The 23,381-nt window shown below is 40.2% G+C and overlaps 1 protein-coding gene across 2 annotated transcripts; it reads right to left on the bottom strand.

Moving 5' to 3' along the window:
* Window positions 1-1,874: 1,874 nt before the first annotated feature.
* ssbp3b (single stranded DNA binding protein 3b) lies at window positions 1,875-22,810 on the bottom strand. Of its 2 annotated transcripts, XM_088426204.1 has the most exons (18): window positions 22,619-22,810; window positions 20,468-20,540; window positions 19,287-19,348; window positions 19,119-19,203; window positions 11,954-12,043; window positions 8,733-8,807; window positions 8,510-8,572; window positions 7,948-8,011; window positions 7,740-7,813; window positions 6,712-6,776; window positions 6,573-6,621; window positions 6,294-6,329; window positions 6,163-6,214; window positions 5,322-5,386; window positions 5,064-5,142; window positions 4,718-4,746; window positions 4,526-4,627; window positions 1,875-4,214 (listed from the first exon to the last, which is right to left on the bottom strand). In XM_088426204.1, the coding sequence occupies exons 1-18, from the start codon at window positions 22,672-22,674 to the stop codon at window positions 4,185-4,187; spliced, it is 1,149 nt and encodes a 382-aa protein (XP_088282330.1). In that variant the 5' UTR covers window positions 22,675-22,810; the 3' UTR covers window positions 1,875-4,184. The 2 variants fall into 2 exon arrangements, with proteins under 2 accessions (XP_088282330.1, XP_088282331.1); XM_088426205.1 differs by lacking the exon at window positions 8,733-8,807.
* Window positions 22,811-23,381: the final 571 nt, after the last annotated feature.

Genomic DNA, 23,381 nt, shown 5'->3' with positions numbered 1-23,381 from the left:
TGGCCTAGCGGATGTGAGCGGTCGGCCAGGCAGGTTCAAATTGGTGTTTCCTCCAATTGGCAGGTGGCACTAATAGGTACAACGATGACGGACAATGTGCCTGGATTTTTATTTTTATCTATCGTGACTTTTCAAGCAATTCAATGACAACCTTACTTCATTTGAAAACTTTTTTTTTTCATCACGAAACGGACTTGGCGTGGAGCCAGCGGAACTCACATCTGGACGTTGGATCTTTAACTTCCTGACAAATAAACATTGTGAGGTAGGTTCAGCGCATTTATCTGTCATATTATTTTTAATTCGCTATTTAATGCTGTATTGGTTTAATTTGGGCGGTATTTCCATATTTAATTTCACAAAATGAAACTGAATTAACGTTATTTAATAAGTGGTATAGAGTTAATTCCGTATGAATTAATTATTGAAACATTTAATTCACTTCTGGTATTTTGTTTTGCTAATTTTGGTCTGCCATAGTCGTATTAGATACGTTGATTTCATATCTAATTAAGAACTATTTATTGACCAATTTATTTAATTAATGGTACTTATGTATGTTTATATTAAATATTTTACTACACATTCAACTGCGTTTTAACGAATTATTTAATCGTGTATTTATTGAACTTTGGCACTTTCGATGGGCTCCAACTCACCCTAATGAGGGCAAACAAAATGGATGGCTGCGTAATTGTTTATTTCATGTCCAACACGGCGTCAGACTTTTAGGTCTTTTTGTCGTCATCCCAAATCTCAAGCGTTGATTTTGCCAATTTGCCACAACATGAGCGGAAGTCATGGCGGGAACCACAAAGAACGCTCTGTGCTGCGACGGCGGCTATTATTATGGGAGCGGGGTGGGTGGGGGCGCATTAGGATGACGTAGCCAACAGAGGTCTGCTTGTCAGGCGGGCGCATACATTCGGCTGTCTCTTGTTTGGCAGGAAGTTTGGCTGCCGACCAGCCAGGTCACTTCCTGCCGCTCGGTCCGACTCGCCACCATTGTTGGACTTTTTGGACCCGAGCCGAGCCACAACATGTCCCCGCGGGTTTTTTTTTTTTTTTTGTCTCCAGAAGGCAGCAAGTTCAACTTCTTAGGTAACATAAACAAGCTTTCTATAGGCTTGTGGTTGGCCTGTTGCGGGATGCGGGCTCCCTCTAGCGGCACCAGGGAGAATTACATCCCAAGTTCAAGTTGTTTTGCGTTGAATCCTTGGAACAAAGTAGATCCATGTGCATATTTTAAAAGTTAGCTTTTCTGCTATTTTACTTTTTTTTTTTTTACTAACGACTGCAAACTTTTAATTGAAGATCTTAAAGACATATTTTTCTCTTACGTATTTGGATTGACTTTTGACTATTCAATCGCAAAAGTTCGTTTATTCAAGTTTTCCTGAAAAGTATATTAGCACTTGTCCTTGGCATGATAAAGAAATATGAGTGGAATTTTTTGATAAACAACAAAAAAAAGGTTAATAAGCAAACTGAATGTTTGCTCAAATATATCCTTCAAAAAAGAATGTTTTAAATATTTTTACTGTTACGAGACATGATTGGAATTGACTTTCAAAAATGTGCACTTTTCAAATGTTACAGCACCTGTCAAAAGTTTGGAGACACCCAAAGTATTTTTTTTCTCAACATTTCCTTAATTGTAGATGATATACTGTGGATTATACCTAAATCATCAACATTAAGAAATATTGGTGGAATTATTCGACACAAGAAAAAGCTAATAAAAACAAAAGTTTTTTCAAAAAGCTTTGCACATCTGTAATTTTCTCAATCCCATTTTATGCAAAGCACTTGATAAATAAATTGAAAAAAAAATAAAAAGAGAGGCACAGCACTTGATGCAAACTGGAGACAGCTCATGCTAAATATTTGTATTAAAGCCACATTTTATTTCATGCCTCAAATGAACGATAAATGTCTGTTAACGGTCTAATAAATAGCAATAGTGTCCGCGGCGTCCATAATGTTCCCAGTGAGTGGAAAAATTCCGAATATAACAATAAAAAATAAAAATAAAACAGACACTAGAATTTAAGTTATTGTAAAATTATATTAACAATCAATCTTTCCTCAATTTCGAAATAAAAAAATAGAAGCAAATAAAAGATGACGTAGGACAGACGTGTAATGTTCACGAGAGGAAAAATGAGCGAGGAAAAAAAAAAAATCATCACATTTACAAGATTGCTGCTGCTATGTTTATAAACTCGGAATAACTTGGCCAAAATATCGAGTCCAAGATTGTATCAAAATATGACATAATAATGTTGAGGTGAGCGAAACAAAGACCACAGTTGAAAAAAAAAAAAAATTAACATTTTCTTCACCAACTGACGGTGCATCGGCAACTACAGTGTTCCCCCAAAAACAGATATACATTTTTTGCTTTAACAGACTTGCCTAAAAATGCCGCAAGGTGGCAGCAAAGCATCATTTTCCCCGTGTGGCCAGAAAATAAGACCTCCCTTCAAAATTGTCTTCATCCGCAATTGAAAACAAGTCCTTGGCACTAAGATGCTACAAACTGGCGCCAAAGCACTACTTTTATATTTGACAGGGGCTTTGGGACTGAGCACAAAAATGGCAAATCAAACAAACGGCCAACATTTTAATTTTGCCTTCTTTTTTTTTTTTTCAACGAAACAATCTCCGTCCACCCAAAACGAAACGTAACGTTTTGTTGTTGTTCCTTTTCGCACTTTCAAAAGTAAAATGTTCCGCATACAGTAAAAGTCATAGCTTTATTTTGTAATAAACTAACAGACCCCTAAAAAAGTACTTCATTGAATATCTATGTATTTTTTAATTGAACGATACGCCAAATATCGGAATCTGCATTGGCCACACCAAAAAGTTTTTTTGCTTTCCCTCTGTTTGTAAAACAATCTTTTTGCATATTATTCATATCTTTGTTTTGTCATAATTAATAGTCCCACAATGAGGCGTTTTATTCAATACATATGTATATACATATTTTTTTAATCGGTTAGCATTTTTTTTTTATTTGCCAAATATCGGAATCTGCGTTGGCCAGAAAAAAAAAAGGTTTTTGTTGCTTTCCTCTGTAGCAAAGTTTGTAAAACAATTAAATATTCTTTATGTTAATACTTTTATTGTGTAATCATAAATGGACACCGCCAAAAAATGCATTATCATTATATATATATATATATATATATATATATATATATATATATATATATATATATATATATATATATGTTGCTTTTTTTGTTTGTTTTTGTTCCAAATATCGAAATCTGCATTGGACTTAAAATAAAAAAAAAAAAAACCCATATTAGTGACAACCCCGTAGGTTCCCGAATATGTGGGGGAACACTGTAAATAAAAACGTCCATCAGTAAAGCTCGGTTAACACGGCAAAATAATTAGCCAGATTTCAGCCTCAATTCCACAATTCTAAACACGCTCCCCGATTCTCGTATTGGCGCAAAAAATAATCCTAACGGATATTCCTCAAATCAAGGACACTTTGGGCTGTTTTGGCCAGTTTTCTCAGCCAATCGGCAAGCGAGAAGACTAAGTGGCGAAAAGCACGACGACGAAAACAAAAATCAAAAGTCATGGCGCGACAAAGTCCGCGCTATCGCCGCCATGTTTGTTTCAAATCACGCTTGAAATCTCGCGGGATTTTGTGAGATTTCCTGTCCCGCATCCTGTAGGAATATTAATGAAAATTTTCCCGAAGGGTTCTGATGACCATTTTGCCATGCGAGCCGTGTTTAAGCGGACCGAGCGATTGTGGCGATGAGGTGGGTAGTATGGCGAGCAGCACGTGTATAAAGAAAAAAAACAAAAACTGGGAAAAGCTCACGATGCACATGTACATGTATGTACACTCTCCAGTGTTTGAAGTGGACCCTAGCGGGACAAGGGAGACACTTCCTGCACAAAAATCATTCCCAAAGGAGGTAAACCATTGCTTTTGGGGGGGGGGGGGGGGGGGCTTGATCGACGGTTTCAGTAGATGCTTTAGGTTCCCCCGCGTTTCAGCATTTCCCACGTCGAGTGTGGATCCCTGATTGTGTGCCGATGCGTTTGGTCATGCCTGATGGGAGGGGGGCATGGGGGGGGGGGCTGATCCTTGGAATGATGGCAAATTACAAAGGGGAAGGCTGGCGGGGGGAGGGAGGCAGGGAGGGTGGTCACACGCTCATCGTCATGGTCGGAGAGTACTGCAGAAGAAAAAGAGGTCAATAATTTAGTGACGCCAAATGATTAAACCCTTGTGCAGTTTTTTGACCGTTTTTGGGTCGTTTTCTTCCACATCATTCTGGCAGTATTTTCGCCAAGGAATAGTGTGAAAACTAGGCGGTTTGTGCCGTGTTGAACTTTGACCCGTTGTCACAGTCCGGGTGAAATTTCAGCTCCCAGTGCTTTCTCTTTGATGAAAGGATTGAACAAAATACCGCACAGGGTCGACCACACGGAATATATTTTTAACCTTGAGATGCTTAAAGTGAGGCTCAAAAAAGGGTTGACCTACGTTCTCGCTCTGAAAAGAGTGGAGGAAGTTCCCGCTCAGCTCGCCATCGTCCCTCGGGGTCCCGGGAGGATTGCTAATGCCACTTAAATTGTTTGGAGAATTCTAAAACACACACACACACACACACACACAAAATTGTTATTGCGTGGATACCTAGCGAGCCGCCGTGACACATCTGGTTGCGATTTTTACCTTGTTCATTGCGTCCAAATCACCAGAACCTTAAAAAAAAATATGCAAAATTATTTTTTGTATGTATTTATTTTATTTGTTTATATTTTATAAACAGTATATTTCTATATTTTTAAAAAATGTAATCCGTTAAAATATAAAAAATATTTTTTAAATTTATTTTTATTTAAAAAACTATTTTTAATTACATTTTTATTTTTTATTTTTTTTTCAATTATTATTATTGCACAGTGTGGGGAGACAGGCGTGGCCAATATGCTGATTCCAATTCCAAAAACCGGATTGTTTTGAGTCCTTTTGTCACACTTTGGAAAGAGCAAAAGTGCGCGATGGGAAGCGGCGTTACCTAGCGAGCCGTTCATGTGGTGCGGTTCCATCCCGGCCATGGCTCCCAGGGGTCCGTCCGAGCCGGGGCCCATGGCGAACTGAAGCGGAAAACGCGGCGTGTGCGATTACATCCACCCTTTGAATTTGCGCTCCCCGATGTTCAATTTGACTTTGATGTCTACGCAGTCATCCAAAACAATATTCTTTCGGCCTTGAAAAATGTGGCAAAATGCTGGAAATCGGCTGTAGCTTTAGGACAAAAAAATGTGTGACTTACATTATTTCGATTTCCGGGTCCAGTGTTAATCATGGTGTACAAATTGTCTCCAGAATTGTTGGAATCTGGAAATATATAAAGGAAAAAAATAAACTGGGCGTTCATGTGAGCGTGTCTGAATATTTAACCCTGGTGCGGTATTTTACATCAAATCTGCAAGCAAGCTGAAATTTCACCTAGATGATAGGGCTGCACAATAATTTAAATTTTAATCGGAATCACGATATTGGCTGCCACGATTAATTAAACTGGTCATCAGCGAGATTAACATTTAAAAAGCCGGCTGCCGTACATGTTAAATCAAGCACTTTGTCATCCTACCACCAGGGGACAGTGTTTCCCAGATGTTTGCATGACAATAGCCTCTCCTTTTCTCACCCTAATATATTTTTTTTCCAGTGTGAGTTGAGTTAACTGACACCCATTTTGAAAAACTGGATAAATAAATAAATTCGGTTAGAAATGACTGATTAAAATTTGCTTAAAAGTAAATAATGTGCTTGGTTCATATTTTAGTTTATTATTATTTATAAGTATCAAGCCTTGAAGCCTTGTTTATATACTACTGTTAAAAAAAAGGGCAACAAATAGACATGTTTGACCAAACATGATGAATGATCCTGATTTTAAGATGGACCAAAATAATTGTGATTATTATTTTGGACATAATCCATCAGCCCTACTAGATGGTGACATCATATCAAACATGGCAAGAGCACTTATCACGTTAGCAGCAGTGTGCCATCGCTTGGATAAAATACTATGAGTAGAATGTTCAAGAATTTGTCCAAAAAATGGACAAAATACCGCACAAGGTGTCAAATGAGCAGGAATCGGTCACCTGCAGGGCTGGGCATGATGGGAGTCCCTGGTGGTCCTCCTCCAGAAGCTCCCTTGCACATATCATGGAAAATAGTTGAAAATGAGCATTTATTTTCAAATCATTCACAAAAAACACAAATATTCTCTCACCCCGTACGCGCCGGGAGACGGCGACGAGTAAGGCATCTGTAAACAAGAATAACCAGCATTACTGACCACAAATGGCGTCGTCATTTATCACGGCGCGATGCTAATGCGTGTTGCTAATGCTAATGTCTGTTCCGACCAGCGTGGAAAGGGCGACACAAAAACCCGCCCAGATGGGCGCCTCGGATCACGTTCAAATGACTGCGGCTCAAAGATTTGCAATTTGAAGCGCCGCTTGCTCTGCGTGTGTGTGTGTGAGTGCGTGCGATTCGACGTACTCACAGAATTGGCGTTGTTGGGATTGGGCCACGGCCGACCAGTCCCCGGGCCCCTGCGAGACAAAAGTGCAGTTAAACATGATTGCGGCGGTCTGGATTGAGCGAAATTGTGGGGGTGCGGGGGGAGGGGGGCCAATGCTCACATGTTGACTCCCGGCATGCCGGGACCCATGGTGTTGTGGGGGGGCCTCATCCCGCCACCAAAATTCTGAAAATAAATTACAACAGATTTGCAGTTATTTTTAGTTATTTATTTTTAAATTCTTACATAAACTGCAGAGCAATCGAAGATAAGAACTTTTTTTATATTGTCCGTCTGCATGTGTTGCAGCACCATTTGTGTCCAAATAGCCATTGCTTGGAGAGTTGTAGTTGCTGTGAATTTCAGACAAAAAGCTGCTATTTTTTTAACATGCTTTGAAAACCGGCTGCTTACGGTCCAGTGTGGCGCATTTGCATTTTCTTTTACTAGCCTCTAGGGGGCAATCTCCACTAATAACTTCTGATAGGCCATAAGACAGGCGTGTTACTGTTGTGTTGGTGCAATATTGTAACAGTCTGCGTTATATTGAAAATATGTTGGTTCTGCTCTCAACTGTGTGTTGCTGTAACTTGGAATTGGGGGGAAAAAAGGTTTTATTTAAAAACAATAATTTAAATGCTGTGGCTTATAGTCTGGTGTGGCCTATACGTGACAAAAAAAAGATTCTATGTACAATTTTTGTTGGTGCGGTTTATAGTCCGAACTTGATGGTACCAGTGTTGACTTTGCGTTTGTTGGCCCATCGGATTAAGATAAAATAACGGATTCACGTAAATTATAAGGCTTGGCTGAATACACAAGTGTTGTTTCTCTCTGTTTTGTTTAAGCTTCTACTGGGAATGTCATTTAATAGCTTGAGGGAAGCTTTTTTTTTTTTCTTTTTGGAAGAATTGTAAACTCTCTCTTGTGAGATGTCGAGTTCATTGCCACCATTTATTAGGAGTCAAAAATCTTGCTCCTAAGTCAGTATAAATTTAATTAAAAAAAAAAAAAAAGGTGGGGCTGGGCAACAACACTCATCCCAAAACCTTTAATTCATATTATCTATAAATTTCTTTGTTCATATGGCCTCTTTCTGATTTAAAAAAAAAAAAAAAAAAAGGTTCCATCAAAATCAGGGCAGCTTACCTGCGGGCCGGGCCCCATGGGCCCCATTCCTCGAGGGCCGCTCATTCTCTGCATGGGCCCCAAGTTGGGATGACCTTGACGTGAGGAAGATAGACGTTACGCAATGTAGTTCCTCAAAGCTCCATTTGAACACATTCAGTAAATGCATGCTTCCTTTCTTCCTTCAGTAAAATGGGATCACAAGCGAAAACATGGGAATGATCTTTACCTTGAGGTCGTGTCGGGTCCATATTAGGCAACATGGGATGTGGGCCGGGTCCTCCCCCTGGTGGCTGGGAGGGGAAAAAATACATCACGTGAATTTGTCATTTCTAATGCACGTGAACGGATTTAAGCCCGGTATTAATGTTCGTTTTGATTTATTTTTTGAGTGTGTGTGTTTTAAATAATACAACTATTCAACCATATGAAAAACGTTTTAGTGCAACATTTATTGCAGCTGTACCGCCGGCCAACCGCCAGGGGGCGATGCATGCTTAAGTTCTCGTTAAGCTCGGCTAGCTGGAAAAATTCAACGAGTAGAATATTTGTTCAGGTCGGTAAATTTTGAATTCCTGTGGAATTAAAAATAAAAAAAAAATCTAAAATGGTGATTTAAAGCTTCATGTTGCTTTGCTTTGTTGACATTTGTGCAATAAAAATATGGATGCGTTCCCTGGGACACTTTTAAGTCAAGTTATTGCTATTACACACAAAAAACCAAATCTACAATTTAGTAGTGAGTAACTAAATGTTTCTAGTCTCCTTGCATTTGTGTGTTTGCCTCCCACCTGGTTTCCCATCCTTATGGGGGGACCTCTCGGGCCGCCGGCGAAGCGAGGCGACATGAAGGACTGTGACGCAAACAAGACACGGTCGTCAGATTTCAATTTAGTTTCATAAAGGATCAAACCGAGACCGAGGGACAAAGCGCGAAGCACCGAGCGCCCCGGAACGACGGCGGACAGCAAAACTGAGAACGAGGAGGGCCGAAGAGGGAAAAGGGAGCGTTACCTGACTGTGGGGTCCCATCATATTGTTAGGGGGAGGAGGCTGAGGGTGAGGAGAGCCCTGGGGACCGGGAGGACCCTGTGGCATTGCACAAAATGGCGGCAAAACAGAGGAAAGGGGTCGGGGGGCGGGGTGAGGACAGAAAGAGAGAAGCGGGGTTACTGCGAGGCGGAAGACAGTTGGGGGGAGGGAGGGAGGGAGAGCGAGAGAGAGAGCGAGCGAGCGAGAGAGAGAGAGAAAAAAACATGTCCCAAACAGTCAGGGAAGCTTAGCAGAGAGGAGCAAGCATTTGAAAGGAGGATGTGGGCGAACCTTTGCCTGTCATCAACCACATGCAGCATGAAGCCCCAAAAAAACAAAACACATCATTTAGGCTTGATCTCATTTTGACTTCCAATAAATTCTGGTTTGCATGAGCGCCATGTAGAAAATATGTGGAAACATGGAACGAGGCTGATATTTATACTATGTTTGAAGTGGAATGACCCGACTTGGTCGTCATTTTCCCCCAGCCTTACTCATGTCAAAAAATGTAATGTGGCCTACAGTAGTTCTATTTTCCTTCTGTTAGTCAAAAATTGAGTTGTTTTTTTTTTAACTGATATTTGGTGAAAAACATTTTTTGTGCTCATTTGATAATGCTTTAAGGCGCCACAAGATGGCGCTAAAGCCATCGGTGGCTGAAGGGAAAAGTATGCTGTGTCTCGCTATGCTATTTTTTAGCTTGAGTTTTAAGCATTAAGCTAGTAGACCTTTAAAGTGACGTTATTTTAAATATGTTTCATTCCATTCTTTCACTTTGACAGGAAACTTGTAAAGTCTTGAGGAATTGTTTTGACAAAGTTGCTTCGGTTTGTGGAGTTCACTTACCATATGGAAAAAAAAAAGATTATAAGATAGACTGTGTTGTTCCACACAGTTATCCAAGCCGTCACGCTTCATGAGATATTGATCAACAGTAGGCGCAGCATACTTCCATTTCTCCATTAGGGAAAATGGCCGCGGAACGCCACGCCCGCCTGTTTACAGCGGCGGACGGGCCCGTGCATACTAAACATCTCCGACGTTTACTACAAGTTCGCTCAGCAGAGTCAAGGGCAGCGGCCGGCACCAGCGCTTCTGCGCTCGTTGCTGCGCGTGTGTACGGTACTCTGATCGGAAGAACCGCATCGAGGATTCGATTCATTTAGCTTAATATGCTAACCGCATCCCTCATTCTGGATCACATTCGATTGGAAGGTATACAAAAACCACTATTCAAAAACTATATTCATTTATAATATCTACAGCAGGGTTGTTCCAAATTTGTCTTCTGAGGGCTGCATACATAGGAATAGAAAAATATAATGGCCACATTAGTATTATAAATATTGACTTCAACAAATTAAACCCTAAAAATTAAGCAAGCAACTAATTCGGCAACATATTGCCTATAAATTAGTACTTTCCGCACTATAAGGCGCACCGGATTATAAGGCGCACCCTCAAATAACGGCATATTCTAAAACTTTTTTCCATATATAAGGCGCAGCGGATTATAAGGCGCACCCTCAATTAACGACATATTCTAAAACTTTTTTCCATATATAAGGCGCAGCGGATTATAAGGCGCACCCTCAATTACTGCCATATTTTAAAACCTTTTCACTCACAATATAGTAATACTCAAAGTAATAACAATAACTCAAATAATAACTAAACTCTCAATAGCATAATAACTCAATGTCAATACGAGCAACCTTGTTCAACTGTAAACACTCAAAAGAAACAGGTAAAGCTTACTTTATCACTTCATTCCCCATCTACCAATCTCAATATTGATCCATATATAAGGCGCACCTGATTGTAAGGCGCACCATCAGCTTTTAAAAAAATTTAAGGCATTTAGGTGCGCCTCATAGTGCGGAAAATACGGTAACTTAAAAAAATGTGAAGACAAAAATGTTGCGGCAAATTTAGATTTTTCTTTCCTCCATACTTTCAATGCCGCCTACCATCAAAACGTTTAATTTTTTTCTTTATTTCTAAAATATGAATGGCGAGCCGCAAATGGCCCTCGGGTCATCATTTGGACAGCCCTGATCTAAAGTATCCATCTATCTTTTGGCTTCTCGCGGGCATCCTTCTTTTAGCAAGGAGAACAATGTGAGAATGACTCAGCTCGTGTTGTTCCCTCACAGGAATTAAACTCGTTAGTCGCTTTTGTGGCGTACTCGCCAGAGGGGCCGGAAACGTTGCTAAGAATACAACAGCTAAGTTGGTAATTGACTCTGCTTTACTCAACTACGAGCAGGTTTACAAAAAACAATCTTTTTACGGCTAGTTTCAAGTCATTTCCACCCGATTTGGGCCATTGATCTAGACCAGGCATTAGCAAACTATAACTACTCCATAAGCTTATTAATTCGCCTCAAATAACGTAAAAAAATTCTGCATCAATTAGGAGAGGGATAGTGTTGATATCCTGAAGGATAGCGGAACTACCAATGCTTTAAAAAAGTGTTAGCAATTAAAAAATGCGGTATTTTGTTCATTTAATTTACAGTTATTGGGAGTCATTTCAATAACTTGTTAAATACATGGGACTAGAATAACAATTCTAATGCTTTTGTTGATATCCAGCATTTTTTTTTCTCTTATCAAAGCATTCCATTCAGCCCTTCCTGGCGCTTTTGCAAAAAAATTGCCGCCTTCATCAAGACATATCTAAAAAAAAAAACATTAAAAAAAAATGGCCAAAAGCATGGAGGAAAAAAAAGGCATGAAATATTCTACGGACCTGTGAAGGGTTAAAAAAAAAATGGAGCAACCAAGCTGTTACTTTAATGAACTCTTAAGATGACTCACTATGTGTTCATGCTAATTCCAAGAAAAACAAGGGAACATTTTGGCACTTATGTGACTACACGCACATGTACACAAAAACCGAAATCCAATGGAAGAGTCGCAAAATTGGATCACCTTGTTCCCGTTTTAGATCATCAAGCTTAGCTCACAGCGCAAAGCCTAAATGATGCTGTTATGTCTTTAGTGGAAGCAACAAGGATGCATTTTCAACTATGGAAGCCTCCAAAAATCAAATCAAAAGAAAACGTTTTGTGTCTCGTCCCATCCCTGCGAATTAATCGGTGAAATTGATGAAGAAATGACATTGAAAAGAAATGTTCTGGCCTTCATATTTTTTTTCCAGCTGGTATCAGTAAGGTGGTGGATGTTGCACTTACCTGGAAAAATCCGGGTGGCATGGGTCCTCCTGGCATGCCGTCGCCAGGGGGCATCCCTCCCATGACGGGGCTGGGGGCCGCCGCTGCACTCTGAGTGAACATAAAAAAAAGACAAAACAAAACAAATGTGAAGTGGGGTTCACTGGGCGGCACAACGACAAGTATTGAAACAATAAATACACAATAACCGTTTCGTAGTTTTAATGGGAACTAGTTTGCTGATGTAAACACGATTAGGGAAATAAATAAATTGACCCCAAAAACACAGGGTTTCGTATTTTCCGCACTATAAGGCGCACCGGATTAGAAGGCGCACCCTCAACTAATGACATTTTAAAACTTTTTCAATCACAATATAGTCATACTCAAAGTAATAACAATAACTCAAATAATAACTCTAAACTCTCAATAGCATAATAACTGTCAATATGAGCAACCTTGTTCAACTGTAAACACAAAAGAAACAGGTAAAGCTTACTTTATCACTTCATTCCCCATCTACCAATCCCAATCTCAATATTGATCCATATATAAGGCGCACCTGATTATAAGGCGCACTATCAGCTTTTTTTGGGGGGAAAAAAAGGCTTTTAGGTGCGCCTTATAGTGTGAAAATACAGTATTTTTTTTCTCAAATGGTGAAACATTTTTGGGGAGGACTAGTAGTGAAAAAACTGGTATAGTGTTTACAGAGCAGAAAATAATATTCTAAAATTCCTAAAAAACTGAAATCCTTCTGAAATGACTCATTTATTTATTTTTTCCTTCTTCATAATGCATTTTTTCAATTGATGCCACTTATCTGGAGCAAGTACCAGTACGGAACACACAATGAGCGACTCCCTAAAGTTTTTGACGATTTTCCAAAATTGACGTTAATTCCGGTACGATATACACAGTTTCCCTGATATCCGTGTAGGTCCCGACCATATAAATAATCGACAGCGGATTCGCGAGCAATGAAAAACTGAGGTGGTCCTTGAGACCAATGGGAGCAGCACTGTTCCGATCTAGGCTGTAGCGAATGAGATAAGCATCAGGAGGGCCTCTGTGAGTCAGTGGCTCCAAAGTGGTGCTCCGCAGCATACTGGACCGATTTCCTGCGCAAACCGCAAGCCTAATCCACTAATGTGCCATTTGCTTTGGTCACACACTCCTAATTGCCTGGCTTTTTTTTTCTCCTTCCTTGTAGCAAAGGCAACATGAGATGCGCTAATGCCTTGGAAGCCAAACGACGCAACAGGAGAAGACCCTTTGGCCTCCGTTATGGTCGGAGTGATTCGGAAGGACGAACGGTCGGCCTCACTCAAATACGCAAACGCCGTCTGGAGCCCTCCGGCGCAAAAAAGATTACTGGGCAACGGGGCAACGGGCTCCCTGCGTCGACCGCTGCGGGGCCACTGTGAAATACCTCAGCCGGGAGAGAAGTGAGGCCAGGAAGAGAAGTGGAGGCGCCAACACCTCCGTGACGTGCAAACAAACACGCATTTCGTAAGTCTTTGCACATTGGTGTTAAAGGTTAGTGAGAGGGGGGAAAAATTGAGCAAAAATGCAAGAAATTGATTTGAATTGAGGAGAGAGGCTTGTCTGCTTGCCATTTAGAGCACAATCATGCGTTTGGGACCTGGAAAATAGCCAACTCAATCCAGTTTGAACCCATTCAATGCCAAAAACGTTTTTTTTTTAAAAATGTATTTTTAATATACACTTGTAATTCTTTTTCCCGCCAAAGGAGGCTCTAAAAGCAGCTGATGAATTAAAAAATGTTGTATTTAATTCAAGTACTCCCGTAATGGATTACTTTAGATTACTCAAATATTCCATGACTTAATTTAGGTATTGAAAGCACTAAAGTAATTATTTACGATAGGTACTAAGATTATGAAATTACTTCAGGTATACTAAAAGTACTCAATTGATTAATTTAGCTCCAGAAATCAGTTACTTAAATAATCTATTACTTTAGGTACAAATAGTTCTTAAGTACTTCTGCACGTGTACTTTTTTATGTTTCACTAAAGGAGGCAGTAGAATTAAAACGGTTGTACTTATTCATCACATACTTAATCGATTACTTCATTTAGGTACTGAAAGTCCTAAAGTACTTACTTCAGGTACTAAAATTATTAAAGTAATTACTTCAAGGTGTGAAAAGTACTTAGGTAATTGATCACTTTAGTGACTACAAATACCAAAGTAATTGGTTTACTTTAGATACTAAAACGTAATCAATTTGAGGTTTTCAAACACTACAGTAAGCAATTAGTTACTTAAATACCTCGAGTAATCAATTACTTTAAATAGTTCTTACGCACTTGTATTTTTTTGTTTCAACGGTCCTATTCTTTGCTCGCGTTTGAAAGACCAAAATTGGCCGATTTAACCGGAGGGGGGTATTTTTATTTTGACGCCGACGATGAATGAATTTTTTTTTTTTTTTGACTGACTGGGCCAGACCCAAAGAGGGCCTCTCAAGTCCTAATTCATCCAATTAAAGTTGACAGATGCGTTTGGAGGCTTGATGTAACGAGCCCAGTGGAGCTCAGAGCCTAAACCGAGCGTGTCATCGCGTAGACGCTGCGGAACAGGAAAGGGGGCAGATGTCTCAGCCCCGCCTCGGGCTATGAGCTCTTGTCCGAAGCCTTTCCGACAGCTTCCTAGGGGACCTCTTGAAGACGGACTGGCCCCTCCCCCGACAGACACGATTTAGGACGGCCGCGCACCAAGAAAAGAAATGCACAAAAGCGGGCGGCTGGGATAAATTGCCTCAAGGAAATCCGTGAAAAACGAGGAACATGTTCCTCTTCTAGTGACCGTCACCACAGACAGTACGCGAGAATGAATAGATTGTCTATGTGTGTTGCTGCAGCGTTTGTGTTCAAATGCCAGATGCTCAAAAATCTTCGGCCGTGGAACTCGACATTTTAAATAAAACAAACGCGTGCAAAAATCCTTTAAAATTCATTAGTGAATTGTTTCGGGAAAAGATAAGTTATGCTCAGTACGTTATTCAATTTCATTTTTGTAAAAAGCCAGATTCTCCCCCATACGACAATGTTTGGACCCGACCTGTCACGCGCAAAAAAATTGTGAAAATATCTCCGCTATAATCCCAAAAGAAGACACTTTCACTTGAATATTTTTCTGTGGACAAATATTTACTTATCATTATTTGTTTTTGAGAACCGGTCTGACACTTTATGTTGATTCCATTTTTTTGGACAAATATTTATTAATAATAAAGTTAATGATTTATTTTTGTGAAGAGATCTCTACGGTAATCCCAAAACAGGACGCTTATGTTGAATATTTTTCAGAGGACAAATATTATAATTATTTCTTTTCGAGAACAGGTCTGACACTTTATTTTGTGGATAAATATTTATTAATTAATAATTAAGTCCTTTTCGTAAACAGATTTCTTCTATGATCCAAAAGAGGACACTTTAGGTTGATTATTTTTTGTGGACCAATCCGAAGTTTGAAAGTGTGTAAAGTTTAATGAATCAGACACCTTTGGCATGTTTTAAGTCGTGTTTTTTTTTTTTTTTTTTCCCACATACACAAATGTTTTGCACTAGTTAAGAGGCGCTTGGCTGAAAAGCTATTTCGGAGGGGGCGCATCGCCGAAAAAAGGTTGCGAACCGCTGAGCCAGACCACCCAATTGCTGCCTTCCCAACGAGCCGGTTTTTAAACAGCCCCTCTTCTTCCATTAGCATGAACAGTACAAAGAAGAAAAAAAAAAATGTCCCCGTGTTTAGCTTGTAAATGTTTAACCATTACTCAACGTCGTAAAAGCTAGCCCGGATCCCGACTGGATGTTTCGGTCTTGCCCCCACCCCCCGCTCTTGTTTGTGTCAGCCCCTCCTGGTGGATGCCGGGCATATGCCACGCAGCCGCTCCCCTTTCCCGCCGCCGATCTGACCCCGGCCTCCCATGACAGCCATCAATCAAGCGGCGATGCCATGGCGACGGGCCCCCTCGGGGAGCGTTGGCCGTCGCCCGCGCCAATACACCGGGGCTTTACGAGCGCCGGCGGCCAACCAAGCGGCGCGCGCAAACACCTCCCCCACGCCCAGACAATGGCTGTGCTCCAAGCACTAAGACTGTCCACACACACACACACACACACACATTCGTCTGACCCCCGACATCCACAAATGCACAACATCAGAGCGAAAGGCGAGCGCAAGATGTCGGCGAATGAAACGCAGACTCAAAGCATACACAGATGTTACACTCTTACCTCGCTCGCCCAAAAACACGCACATTTTTCTTCAAAGTACCTCACTGGCTCTCCTTAACTCGTTCAATCCCAAAGACGTATTACGACGTCTTTTTAAAGTCTATATTCTTCCACGTCATTCTGGCAGTATTTTAGCCAAGGGATGGCACACTACTGGTAGTGTGATAACGAAGCTGTCGCGCTATGTTGAAATTTGACATGTTGTCACCATCTGGGTGAAATTTCAGCTCGCTGGTGTCTTCTTTATTGGACAAAATTGGACAAAACTCCAATTTTCAAGGTCCTCAGGGAATGGAGTTTGACACCTATGCTCTAGTACTTTTGTTCCTTAAGTAATTGATTACTTTAGTACCTAAAATAATCAGTTTAGAAGTTTTAGAACCTAAATGGATCACTTTTGCTAAGTACGTAAACAACATTACTTCCTGTTTTCTGAAACGAGTCATGACAATCGTAATTTTCTTCTGAATTTTCGGAGCTGGAAATTTTATGGGGGTTTTTTTTCAGTAAAAGAATAGCAATTGCTTTATAATATAGTTGTATTTTTTTTAATCTGATTTATCAATCGACAAAAAAAAGTAGTAAGCAAATTAATCTCAGGATGTTCAATAACTTTTTTTTCCTGTCCCCAAGACCGATAGCAGTAGAAGTGTTCAACCCTTGACCCCCCCCCCCCAAAATGACCATTTGAGAAAAACCCATCTTTAAATTTTCATTAAATTAATAGCGTTTTTTTTTCCCTTTTACTGATTATTAAAATAATCATCAAATGCATCCATACACATTATCATGAATGAATTTGGATTTGCAATCGAATGAGAATAAATCGGACATGCGCAAGCTCGTAACTTGGAAAACGTGTTCAAATTAGAGCGCTTGTAAATCAAGGTACGACCGTGCGATCCCTAATCTCCAAACCCGGTGGCCTGGCAATAAGAAGGCACGTCGTTATTTAAAGGGCAGCGCGCCGCTGCCAACACTCTCCGAGCTCCTAGGTCACCAGAAGGCCCGTTACCGTGACAACTATCTGCCGAGAGACAAACCCACGTCGCCATTTTAACCGCACCCCCTCCCTTTTTTTCCTGACTGATGAGTCAACCCCCCCCCCCCCCCCCCCTTCGCTCCAGCCCCGAGCGCTGGCGAACGCTCGTCCTTTCCTGCTGATGCCGCGAAAGTCTTCTAATTGACACTTGCTCATGGAACAGATATAGAATAAGAAAAAAAAATCGTACAAAATGCAGCATGATAATAAACAGGATGCTCACAATGCGCAAAAAAATGTCATTGAGTAGACTTGCTGTCTCCTCTCGCCGCTAATCAATTGCGATGATTCTAACGCGGGCTAATATGCTTCAACGTGTGCCGACAGGTCTGAGTCGGGACGCGCTGACATCAGCATCGTTTTCCCGGAAAGCAAATGAGATCCTCCGCTGGGTGCGTCACCGACGGGGCAAGACAACCAAAATAAAAAAAAAAAAAAAAAGAATAAGAAGCGCTGCAAAGACCGTACATTTGACAAATTAAATCCAATGGAAACGTGAGTGGGAGCGGAACACATTATGGCAGAGGCTAAAACGTTTTTCATTGAAAAAGTTTTACTAAACGATTGAGAATTTTTTTTTATTCGTAACCTTTTTACTGGGAAAAAAAAGTCATTGTTTTTTGAAGTTACTGGTTGGGTTTGGACCAAAATGGGCACCAATGTTGATCGTTGTTTTCCAAAGCGAAAGCAGCTGTTTGCAAATGTCTCCGTTTGACTGAACACAAAGATAATCAGTCTGCTTTCATTGAGGATTAATGTCATTAGAATATTTACCGCTGAGAGTGAAATTCCCAAGATTGCAACCGTTTTAAAGCCAAACATCTCCGAACGATTGTTGATCCCAATAATTGCCGATTCCATTCGTTGTCGATTGATAGATTAATTGCGATATCATTTAAATAAACGTAATCGCCAACAGATGCCACGAGATGTCGATAAAGGACTCCTTTGGTCTAAATGAAGCGCCTCAACTCATTTCAACACCAAGGTTCATATGAACCTAAACCATAAGACGAAACCTAGGACATTAGCGGGCAAACCTTTTGACAAAAGGGCCGCAAAAGCTTGTAAAAATTGACAAAAGGGCCAGATCCACCTCATGAGAGAACAAAAATGTGCTTTCATTTCAATAGAAAATCAACAAAAGCATTACCTTATTCAAGTCCCATGTATGTATCTTTTTATTATTGTTGAAACAACTGAAAATTAAATGAACAAAATACAGCAATTTTTTTTAATGCTAGGAGTTACTTTTTAAAGCACTGATAGTTCCGTTAAACCTTAAGGATATTAATGCATCACTCGCCTCCTGACTTGAAATTTCTCCACATTTACGGGCCAGATTAAAAGCCTTAAGGGGCCGCATCTGGCCCCCGGACCATAGTTTGATCAAGGATAATCTCATTATTTGCTTGCAAAAAAACAAAACAAAACAACAACAAAAAACACTGAAAATGGACCTTGGAAAAAAAAAAGATTGCATCTTAAATCACATTAGTAAGGCCAATTTTTTTTTTTTTCCCAAAATTGGAAATCCCTTTTTTAAAGCATTTGGGTGGACTGTATTTCGATTTTTTTTTTTTTTAAGCTCTTACGATAAATTGGGTGACATGGGTGTCCACTAAACTAACGCATGGCTGAAAATAGTCTGAAATCATGCCCATATTGCCCCCCCCCCAAAAAAAAAACTAAAAAAAAAAACCCCACCAATTCATAACATCGATTAGTCCCTGCATGGTTCTGTTATCCAACAAATAATCAACCAATCCAACATATTGCAAATGCTGGCTTCGACGGCGCAATATCCCAAAGGCGGATTTTCGTTTCCCTAAAAAAGGTACATTTTTGGGAGACGTTTTGCTTTGCGGCTACTCACATAGTCGTGGAAGGCTTTGGCTTCACTGGAGTGGTCACATGTCTCTCTCCTCTCTGGCGCGGCGCAGTACAAGTCCCAGAATACGCTGCGGAGGACACGTGGGGATGTGAGACGCGTAAACAAGCTCCGGACGTGTTTACGCGGGGAGGCTAGATCGCCCTCGCTTACCACCACCAAGAATGCAGAAATCCGGGGGGTTCTCCCAGTGTTATGTTCTTCTCCCATCGTATCTACAGAGAACGGTTGGAATTTGAATACGCTTTGTTAAATGAGAATAAAAGAAGAAGATACGCCTGCGTGGGGAGTCATTCGCTAGCCGCTATATAGTGAGCGCCCTTTATAGTGACTTTAGCATTTTGTAGCGCTGCTTTGAATGTGTCGTGGGGATAGACTACTCCCTGAATGCATCATGAACAAGCGCTGGTCACTAGAAAAGCTAGATATCACCCGATGCATTATTGCGCTAACGTTTAATACACGAAACAACGGATGGCGCTGTCATATATTTTTAGAATGGGCCGACCGAATAATCAGACAAGATTTTTTTTGTAATTCAAGGCAGATCTAGTTCTTTGTATTATTTTATGTGTCATTATAATCATATTTATGATCATGATCCGGTATTCTGTTAGGTGATTATGATGTAATTAGCACCTCATTCGATTAGCGCCACAAAAATTTTTAAGTTTGGGACAAAAAGTTGGAATATATTAGGCCGTCTTATTTTAAGTTAATCGTGAAGGTTCTCAATACCAGTCACCGATACTAAAGGTAAAAGTTGGCACTATACTGTGCACGTTTAACACCGGTGTGTCGTCATCTGTCAAAGATTTCTTTGTTCAAAATGTGTTTTCGCTTTTATCAAATGTTCTAAACCAAAATTTCTGGAAGTATCGGTGAGTACTCAGAGTGGATACTTGCGTCTGATTAGACTGACGAGAAATGTATTTGCGTTTCATCTATTCCAGTGACTTATAGTGAAAAGCAAGGATACTCACTAAAGTAGCCGATACTAGTATTCGACACTTTTCTGGAGCCGTTTTATGATCAACTAAATACTACTAATTAAAATAAAACTTCAGTGAAATGCTACATTATGTTGAAAAAGTTAAGTATTTCTTGAAAACGATCTCATTGTTTTTGTTGGGCAAAATTTTGTATGTCAAGTTTTTGTGGTAACTTTTCTCTAAAAACAGTGGTATCGAACACCCCTCGTGATGAGCAAAACAATTTTAGACGCTTCGACATTTCTTGTAGAAAACAAAATGTGCTTAGACCACTAAAGGTCAGAAAAAAAGAAAATGATCCCGAAAACAGCAAGAGCGAAAATCTCCATGACGGGGACCCACCTCTGACAAAAATGTCTGTGCGGACTTTTGTGCTCCTATGTGAAGCAAATACTCATAGACGTAGAGGGCCAACCTGTGCAAAAACAAATCACTTTTAATTCAAGCTCTTTAATATATTCAATACCGTGCCAGTAGTTCATCAGTAATGTTTCAATACGCACGCCGTCATACAATTTGTGGACAAAAGCATTACAAGTCATTCTACTAGTGAACTTGAATTGTTTTAGTGGGGGGGGGAAGTGTTTCTTTTCAAAAAAAGAGCAAATGAATTGGAACATCTAACCGCATTCTGTTAAGTCGCGTAACTAGTGCCACAAGTATTGTTAGAATCTGTTTTGCAGGTGCGGAGAGAGCACACGAGTACATGAAGCTAAAGCTGGATATCAATTAGGCTAATATCTACTAGTTGTGCCTGATTATACTACTATTGCAATGCAGTGGTTTATTACTGAGGTTTAATTGTGCATAGAGAAGTACATTCTTTTTAGATTAAGAGTAAATTAATTGGAACATTACATCATATTTTGTTAAATTTTGCTATCTATTTTGTTAGTGGGAACAGAGCATACTACATGGACTTTAAGCTAGATATCAAAACTTAAATATTTTGAATTTGATTTTATATGTAGTATAGCTTGAGAGATGTCTTCTAGATACTCACGTTGTCATTGACTACGGCACCACTAAGAGTTGAACACCACAGCAAAACAGGAAATGGAAATACAGTCCTGCCTTCCAGATTCAAAGCAAACATTTCACAATTAACTAAGTAAACAAACCGAAGCCATAACTCTGCTTAGCAGTTCATCTGTTTGCCCTCAGATGGCGCTGGTGTGCCGGTGGTGAGTGCAGAGACCTTTATAGGTCGTTTCATTTGTGCGTTTTACATTTCCAGTGATCTCGGCATCATTTACGAAACCAGAGGGGCAATAATTACTATTTTTGGAAAATTTTGATCATGCAAAGTGCTTCCTGTGCGGTGTTGTACAGACCACTCGCTAACATGCTAATATTAGATGCTAACATCAGCCGTAACAGCCCAAAGTGGTATGTGTGTCTTTTTATGAGAATATTTACAATTTTATCCATAAATAATGTCTAATTTTATGTTTGTTCGTTCTACGGTGGGAAGTGTGGATGATGCGTGAAAAGATGAAACGTGCAAGACCACAGTAAAGATCGGTGTTAAGAACTAGTGCATCTTGTTATTGGACAAGCCGGTAAATTCATATATTATTAAAATGCATCAAAAACTTTGACACATTAGTCTTTTTTTGAGCGAGCGCTGACGTCTTGTCTCATTATTATGCGGCAACATCCGTCGCCTTTCGTATCCTGAATTTTCCTTCGTAACTAGAGACCGCATTTTACGAAGAGGCCTTTTGAAACTTGAAAATGTGTTTGTAAGTAGAGGTACCGCTGTAGCTCAGTTTAACAAATGGCTTCATGTTCTCATTAATTTGATCTTAATTTGAAAAGTAAACTGTACCGTTCCTGTTATTGCAATAAAAAGCATTGGATTTGCATGGGATTCTAGTACTTCCGAGGACAGAGAATGCACTAGTGCGTGGTAATAAATGCTCACACGTCTGTCTTGCCATAGTCGTGCAGGCCTTGTGAACAATGGCTGCCAAGCAGGCTGTGGCACAAACACTTTGCATGGGGCTCTCGAGTAAGCCCCGAACACCAAGTGTGGGGGGAGAAAGCAACAGTATAGAGTGCAGACAATACACAAAAGCGTGTGCCGGGAAGCTTCGGAAAGAGGACAAAAAAAAAAGGCACACGATCATAAGCAAGGTTAGCTCGGAAAGAGCTCAGCACACAAAACAATGTAGTGTGCAGCCCCGCGATGTTATTGTTTTCTACCTCTCGATTCCAGTCAAAATGTCACACTACCGCTCGTTATTCGAGTTGATATTCACACACGGAATAGGCGCTTGGAAAATTCTAATTCAATTAAAAAAATACTTGAAAAAAATCGGCGATAAGAATAAGCGATAGTAGACACGGCGGTCCATTCAATTCTTTTTTTTTTTTTTTTTCGGTAGCAGGAAATCGCCTCTTTGCTAGCCTGTCCAGCGAACAACAGGCAAGTTGCGAGGGGAGGGGAAAAAAAAAAGACAGCACATTCGTCACTGTTTCTCGCCTTACTTTTCTCGTGCTTGGACGTCCGATGGCACCGGGGTTCCTTTGCCTTTTGGAAACATTGTTTCACGTGGTAAAACAGTCGGCTTTCTTGTTTATTCGAGGCTGGTTTGTCCCCCTCGCCACTCTATTTCATCTGTCGGTTCATCTCGACCGCGACCCTCTCGCACTCCAACCGCACTACGCTGGTCCTCCTCACTGGTGAATTCAACCGAGCTTGGTCCAAGCGGGGGGCGGGGAGTAAGGCGGGGCTAAGATTCGATTGATAGTCTTGATAGCCAATGGGAGCGGGGTATGTTATTTAAGGTCGAGCGCCGGAGTTTAGCAACTAATTTCATTTGATTAAAAAAAAGTAAATACTAGAGCATTTCAGAGTCTCAAGTACGTCCCTAACAATGATAATTATTATTACGTCCCTCCATGGGACAACTGAAATATAAATGACTGAGTTAATTAAAACAAACTTTAAGATAATTTTTTTGTATTTGTTTTAACAAAAGACACTTTAAGGAACAAACACAAAATAAAAAGTTCAGTCTCTACTTAGCGGATTTCGGTGACTGGAGTCTTTTTGGGAATTAAACCCGCGATAAATGAGGGGACACTATAAACCCCAAAGTGAAGTTTTCTGAACTGTATCACAGACATCAATTTATGTTTGGTTATGTTTAAACGCCACCTTTTTCAACATGGAACTCACCAGAACTTCATAGTAAATTTAATGTCCCCATTAAAAAAAAGAAAAATCAATTTATTATTATAAACGCTA

This window comes from Hippichthys cyanospilos, chromosome 10 (genome assembly GCF_059441005.1).
Source record: "Hippichthys cyanospilos isolate Australia breed blue-spotted pipefish chromosome 10, RoL_Hcya_1.0, whole genome shotgun sequence".
In the NCBI taxonomy this organism is placed as follows: domain Eukaryota; kingdom Metazoa; phylum Chordata; class Actinopteri; order Syngnathiformes; family Syngnathidae; genus Hippichthys; species Hippichthys cyanospilos.
Note: the sequence above shows the minus strand (reverse complement) of the source record. Positions and strands in the feature narration are given on the sequence as shown.